Source organism: Mus caroli, chromosome 10, assembly GCF_900094665.2.
Source record: "Mus caroli chromosome 10, CAROLI_EIJ_v1.1, whole genome shotgun sequence".
NCBI lineage: Eukaryota > Metazoa > Chordata > Mammalia > Rodentia > Muridae > Mus > Mus caroli.
Window position 1 is genome coordinate 36912960 of NC_034579.1, and position 7303 is coordinate 36920262.

The following is a 7303-nucleotide window of genomic DNA, read 5'->3' on the forward strand; positions in this document are numbered from 1 at the left end:
CCTCCCGAGTGCTGGGATTAAAGGCGTGCGCCACCACGCCCGGCGCCCTACCCAGGTTTTTATTTAGAGAACTCTCCCATACCCATAGGTCTCAGAGGGAGCGACACTGTCCTGAGACAACTGAAACCCTCAATAGTCTCTTAGAAGTGCCAGAAATCTAAATAAAAACAGCGGTCGTTTCTGTCGTTTTAGCCAAGCCAAGCCACTTACTAAAAGCTCATTCTAACCCTACCAGGTGGGTTAACACCTCCATTTTATGGATAAACAAGGAGCTGAGGATGAGTAACTTGGGAAGGAAAGCGAGGCAGAGGATTCACTCAGGAGGTAAAAATCTGCTGATAAGAAGTGTGTCATGAACGATTGAAACCACCGCCGTCTTTATGCTCAGCATCTAGTCAGCGGATGTGGTGTCTACTGAGGTCTAAAGGAGACTCAGCGGGGTAACTGGAGGTAAATTTCCGCAGATTGGCAGGTTTCCGCACCAGACCCTCCCTTTCCGGATTCCACAGCAAAGCCCGCCCCCCGAGGCGGGGCTCCGGGATCACGTGATGCTACGGCTCCTTTGCGCGCTTCCGGGTTGACAGACGCCGGGAGTCCGGAGCTACGGCGTAGTGGTGGCGGGGGCGGGGACCAGCGGCAGGCCCGGTTAGTGCCCTCTGGGCCGCCGGGTGGGCTGACCGTAGCAGGTCCCTGCGGGGCGGCCCTGATAGGTAGGTCCGCGGCCGGTGGGTTTGGCCCGGGGCCTTGTGCCTTGGAACGTCCGCGGGACTCAGGCGCCGGGCCTGGGACGGAGCTCCGGGCGCCGCTGCTCAGAGTGGGGCCTCTGAATCCGCGCGTTATTTCACCGTAGATCTCCCTTGCGTGGGTTCGTTCCCATATTTCTCATAGATGTTCCTACAGACGAAACAGCTATTCTTGTGTGTAGCATCGAGGCAGCACACCCCCCAACTCCAAGTTTGTGCCGCCACACTTTGAAAGTTTAATTACAAAGTTAATGGACCGGAGGGCCGTGCAGACTTTTGAACCCGTTCTCTATTTCCAGAGGAAATTCCTCACCGTAAGAGGTTATGTGGGTACTGGAGAGGCATCCAGCAGGGTAGCCGCAACAAGGGGAGGAACCCAAGGCTTGGCTTTCTAAGTAGTGTGTAGAAAAAACTGGGTTGTGACAGCTGGAACATGAACAGTCTTGTTAGGCAATACTTCTTCCTAAATAAACATTGATTTCTTATTTCAGATTTAAGCCTCTTCAGAGTCTTCTGGAGAAAATGGCAGACACAACCCTGGAGCCCTGTGGGCAGCTTATGGTACACTCAGACACTCACAGTGACACTGTGCTGGCCAGTCTGGAGGATCAAAGGAAGAAGGGCTTTCTTTGTGATATTACTTTAATCGTGGAGAATGTGCATTTCCGAGCTCATAAAGCCTTGCTGGCCGCCAGTAGCGAGTATTTCTCAATGATGTTTGCGGAAGAGGGCGAGATTGGCCAGTCTATCTACATGCTGGAAGGCATGGTTGCAGACACCTTTAGCATCTTGCTGGAATTTATCTATACAGGTTATCTACATGCCAGTGAGAAAACAACGGAGCAGATCCTGGCTACTGCTCAGTTCTTAAAAGTCTATGACCTGGTAAAGGCATACACAGACTTCCAGGATAACCATAGCGCCCCAAAGCCACCAGCTTTGAACTGCACTGGGACGCCAGTGGTGGTTATTTCCAATAAGAAGAACGATCCTCTGAAACGGAAACGGGGAAGACCAAGAAAAGCCAATGGTTTGCAGGAAGGGAGATCAGAACTGGCTGCAGAGGGAGAGCTGCAGCTGAGAGTGAACAATTCAGTTCAGAATAGACAAAACTTTGTGTTTAAAGAAGAAGACAGTGTCAAGCTGAGTGAGCAGACTCCAGAAGACAAGGGGTCGGAGCCTGCTGCTGAGCCAGGATGCGCCGAGGAGGTGCCTGCAGAAAAGGACGAGAACTTTGACCCCAAGGCTCGGGATGGACAGGAGAGCCAGAGTAGGTGCAGCAGGCGGAGAATCCGCAGGTCTGTCAAGCTCAAAGATTACAAGCTTCTTGGAGAGGAAGATGACCAGAGCACTGCCAAGAGGCTATGTGGAAGAAAAAAGCGCTCCAGCGGTCCCGAGGCCCGGTGTAAAGACTGCGACAGAGTCTTTAAATATAGTCACTTCTTAGCAATCCACCAGAGACGCCACACGGGTAACTCCACTTTCCAGACGTGGTGCGATTGGTTGGGGAGTTTAGAATTGTGGTTGGGACGGTTGTGTTGTTTCTACATGGTAGACATGGCAATAAAGCCTTCGTGTTGTGTTTAGGTCTCGTAGTCACCCCACAGTAGGTACTCTCTCCGGTGTGCAGATGAGGAGATGGTCTCCCTCTGTGCAGGCTCACCCATGACCCTTCAAGCCTGATTCACTAAGCAGTTCTTGCCTTTGATCCATGACTGTTCCTCATCTTTGCGGAAGCATTCTCTTGCTCTGTTCTGTGGACATCTTTATAGTTTAGCCATCTTGTAAATATCTTCTGGGTGTCTCTGACTCGGCATTGGCCCTTGTGATTGAAGTGCCTTTTGTCCTCTTCATGTGACAGATATGGTAGCCACTAACAACATACAGACCTTGTTTCCCTGTTACAGTAGTAGGCCTGGAACCCAGAGAGCATGTGCATGCCACCCAAGCAGTTACAACTGAGCTGCACCCCCAGCCTCACGTAGACACTTTATCACTTGAATTATAGCTAGCTAGATTGAGAAACTGAATATCAATTTTGTTCCAGTTAACATAAGTTTTAATAACCACATACGTCTGATGGCTACCATATTGGACAGTGCATCTCTCCCGGAAATCCTTAAGCTCTTTATTGAGCTGTCCAGTTCACCCTGTTTCAGGTCAGCTCGGGTTCTAATTGTCACTTACAAACTTAAATCTAAGTGCTAGTGTTTTATTCTCTTATCCGTTCTCTTGCTGTCATGTGACTCAGCTTGCACATTAGAACCTCCGGGAGAGCTACAGCTTCCTACACCCAGGCTTCTGATTTACTTGTCTGGATCATCCATGTTTGAGGTTTCCCAAGAATGTGGGCCAGTTTACGGAGTGCTTACAGTATGTGCAAAGCCCTGGCTTCCCTCCCTACACCACTGGGCAGGATGGCGAAATTCATGGTCATCCTTGGCTGCAAGACAGGCCTGGGATACATGAGTGAGAAAAGAAAGCTCCACAGAGAGTACGTATGTTGAAAACCTGAATTATGGGACTTTGAACAAAACAAAAATCTCAAACTTATGTTGAGTTGTAGTGGGTTCTATTTTTTTTGGTTTTGTTTTTGTTTTTTTTTGAGACAGGGTTTCTCTGTATAGCCCTGGCTATCCTGGAACTCACTTTGTAGACCAGGCTGGCCTCGAACTCAGAAATCCACCTGCCTCTGCCTCCCAAGTGCTGGGACTAAAGGCGTGTGCCACCACCGCCCGGCTCCATTTTATTTTTTAATGGTACTCTTTAACTAATGGAGTCTAATACTAGATTGCATTTTAGCTATTTTTACCCAAGTTGTGCCTAACTTAAAACATTATATTGTTTAATAAAACTTAATTAAGGGAAACATCTTTAGACTCTTTAGTCTATCCCTCTTGGATTCTCGACATTTGCAGTCAGCCTTAGAATGCATGTTTTCTTCCTTTTGGAAGTATCGGGTCCGTTTGGTATATATCAGGTACGTCAGAACGCTGTCACTCCAGAAAACTGTGTTCAGTTACTTCACACTGTTTTACTGCTGTGTCGCTGGTCTTCCTGCCCAGAACTGCTGCTGCTCCAGTTTCCTGACCTGACTTGTAACTTCCTCACATTCACCTGCGGTTCATCATTGCTTTCTTTTCACTGTACTTTTCAGCCTCTGGGTTTGCTATTTCTACCTTTTTTTAAAAAAAGAACTGAAGTTTTTCTATAACCCCCATCCCAGGGCCTTATACTTCCTTGGACAGTGCTTAACACCTGAACTAAATCCCATCTCCAGTCTAATTTTTGTTTCTGTTTGACCTCATTATGTGGCAGTCTGACCATGAACTCATGATCCTCCTGTCTGAGCCTCCCAAATGCTGGAATTTCAGACATCTGCCACTTTGCCCCTTGTCCCTGATGTTTTCTACACAGAGCTGTTTTTCCTTAGCTGTCCAGGTGTCTGTCTTTGCCATTAGAGGCTTCCCTTGGCTGTAACGATTTCTTTATGTGTATGTGTGTTTGCCTGCATGTATGTATATATGTATGTGTGTGCATCATCTGTATGCCTGGTCCCCAGAGAGGTCAGAAGGGAGTATCAAATGGCCTAGAACTGGAGTTACAGATGGCTGGGTATCACCCTCTTGGTGCTGGGAGCACAACAAGGGTTCTGTAAGAGCAGAGCCATCTCTCCAGCCCCAAATGCAGTGATTTTTTTTTTTTTTAATAACACTTACTTAATCATGTGTAAGATGAGGGCGCTGGAAGCTCTTGGCGTCTCTGTGTATGAAGGCATCCTGTGAAGCAGTGGTGGCACTGGCAGGGACTTTCTCATTATTGATGCCTGCCTCGGGCATCTGTGGCTCCTTCCAGGAAATATGCCTCTACTCTCCTAGCTAGAGATGCTAGCTAGGCCTGGCAGCCAGGCCTACGGAAGAGGGTTCTCCTTATCCCCAAAGAGATTCTGACTTTCCTTCCTGGAGTGATGCCACTCACCTGCCAGGTAACCCCTAATCCAGAAAACCCAGAGACCCTTTTACTCTCTTCAGAGAACAGTCTCCATCTTCCTTTGGTGGTTGGTGGGGAGACATTTGTCTTCTTGGTGTGTGGAATGGAAAAATGAGTATAGGTAGTTGTCAGCCTTCCCTTTAAGTCCCTCTCCTTTACCTGCTCCACGAGTGGGACCATTCTGAAACCTTTAGAGGCCGAGTATTACAGGTTAGGTTGCATCTCGTGGCTGTCACCTGCCAGCTTTGATTTCATCTATTCCACTTTCTAGACTTTTATTGCTGATAGATCACCTATCTGCTGGACTTGGAATGTTTGCCCTAAATATTTATTTAACATAAATGATTCAGCATTGTATATTTTTAATTTGGGAAGAAGAGAAAAAATGCACAGGCTCTTGCTCACACCATGCTTCCTGGGTTTGATTGCAGGGGAACGACCCTTCAAATGTAATGAGTGTGGGAAGGGCTTTGCTCAGAAGCACTCCTTGCAGGTCCATACCAGGATGCACACGGGGGAGCGGCCATACACCTGCACCGTGTGCGGCAAGGCGCTGACCACCAAGCACTCCCTGCTGGAGCACATGAGCCTGCACTCAGGTAGCGAATGGGGCTTACACTAGAGGGATACCAGGTTCCCATTCCAGCGGTGGGCATTTCTGGCATTTAAATAGTGTCTTCTCAGCTTGGTGTTATTTACCACACGGTGTCACTGAAAGACAGGAAAATGCATCTGATATGCTGTTCTGAGCAGCAGTGGCCTTCAGCTAGACCGTATAACTGGCTGCTGCCATGCAGTGTGCATGTAAATGTTTTGCTTAAATGCTAGAGTTTAGAATTCTCTTTATAGTCCTCTGGGACCATTGAAACGTCCAACCCTACCCCAGTCTCCACTGCTCCCTGTTGTCTGTCTGTCTTGCATTGTTCTGCACATTCTGACAAGCCACCTTTTGGGTGTGTAGACAGATCTATCACTCCTAGAAAGTGGGAACCTGGACATTGTGTTATTTACCTTATTAGTATCCCAGTTCTCTTCAGTTTGTTGGCATGGTTGAAATTTTATTTTCCATTTGGCAGGACAGAAGTCTTTTACCTGTGATCAGTGTGGAAAATATTTCAGCCAGAAAAGACAGCTAAAGAGCCATTATCGCGTCCATACAGGTACGATACCAATAAGGTGAGAAAATTTCATTGCCAGGGCAAGTGCAGATACAAAGTATTTGTGAACCAGTATGTTCATCATACAGAGTTGAACAAACAGTCGGGCTAAGGAGGCAGCTCATTTAGTAGGGATGAGTGAAGCCCTGGGTTCAGTCCCTAGTGCCACATACAACTAGGCATGAGACACACATCTGTTATCCTCGCACTTGGTAGGTAAAAGCAAGAGGATTAGAAGTTCAAAATCCAAAAAACAAAACAAAACAAAAAAAAAGAAAAGCCGGGCAGTGGTGGCGCATGCCTTTAATCCCAGCACTCGGGAGGCAGAGGCAGGTGGATTTCTGTGTTCAAGGCCAGCCTGGTCTACAGAGTGAGTTCCAGGACAGCGAGGGCTACACAGAGAAACCCTGTCTCAGAAAAACAAACAAACAAACAAAAAAAAACAAAACAGAAGTTCAAAATCATCCTCAAGGTTCAGGCCTGCCTGGGACGCCTGAATCCAAAAAAAGTCAAAGTTTGTCTCGTTACTCTGCACTACCGTAAGATTCAATTTAATGTTTGTACTATAATTTTGGAACCAAATATAAAACAACCACAGAACTGCTATATCCAAAAGTGCTGCTTGCCCAAGAGGCTTCGGTTGATTGACTGTTGTTAGTGTCACCTGGAAGGACATGTCTCACCCATGGCTTCTGATCTACTAAATGTCCTTCCTGTTCTCCTTCCTGCTAACGAATAAGAATGGAAGGGAGTGGGGGAGAAACCTTTCACATGCAGGTGAGCAGTCACCTGGGTGTTTGGAGAGAAGGGTATTCAGAAGGGTGAGGGGAAGCTCTCAGCTGTGCTGAGACACAGCAGGTGATAAAGTGCCACATCTAAAGTGATTGTCTTTCAGGGAGCTCTTTATCACAAACCACTGAAGAGGTGCAGGGAGAGCATGCATGCACTGACACTTTTTTTATCCTTGCGGCAAGGCCACTCACTACCAGAATGCAGCCACTGCCACCGAAAGTTTATGGACGTGTCCCAGCTGAAGAAGCACCTGCGGACACACACAGGTACAGGGCGCCGCTCTCAGCCTCCACCATGCCATGCACTTGCTCGCCGGGGCCTGGGCTGCTGTGCTTACTGCCCGTGGGCTGCAAGCTTGCTTTATGAAAGCCAAAGGGAAAGGCTTGTGAACATGGAGATCACCTGATGAGGGCTGTTCATGGGTGAACATTTGTTCATTTCACCGCACGGTGTCTGCCAGTCTGGTTCAGTGCCTCATTATCAGCCACTTGAGTACTGAAGGTGACAACAAGAATTGTTTAGAAAGCCAGGCGTGGTGGCGCACGCCTTTAATCCCAGCACTCAGGAGGCAGAGGCAGGCGGATTTCTGAGTTCAAGGCCAGCCTGGTCTACAAAGTGAGT

At 47.9% G+C, this 7303-nt stretch overlaps 1 protein-coding gene across 2 annotated transcripts in view; it reads left to right on the forward strand.

Annotated features, from left to right (window-relative positions):
• The first annotated feature begins 537 nt into the window (after window positions 1–537).
• The window catches only part of Zbtb24 (zinc finger and BTB domain containing 24), a 15187-nt gene continuing 8421 nt past the window's right edge, over window positions 538–7303 (forward strand). The window contains exons 1-5 of one of the 2 annotated variants that reach the window (XR_003837821.1): window positions 538–710; window positions 1235–2214; window positions 5165–5332; window positions 5815–5893; window positions 6865–6948. Coding sequence is in view for 1 of the 2 variants with exons in the window: in XM_021174450.2 (XP_021030109.1) it covers window positions 1266–2214; window positions 5165–5332; window positions 5810–5893; window positions 6865–6948 (1285 nt within the window). In the remaining variant the exon portion in view is untranslated. Of the gene's footprint in view, window positions 711–1234; window positions 2215–5164; window positions 5333–5809; window positions 5894–6864; window positions 6949–7303 lie in introns of both variants that reach the window. The other variant, XM_021174450.2, reaches the window with a different exon arrangement.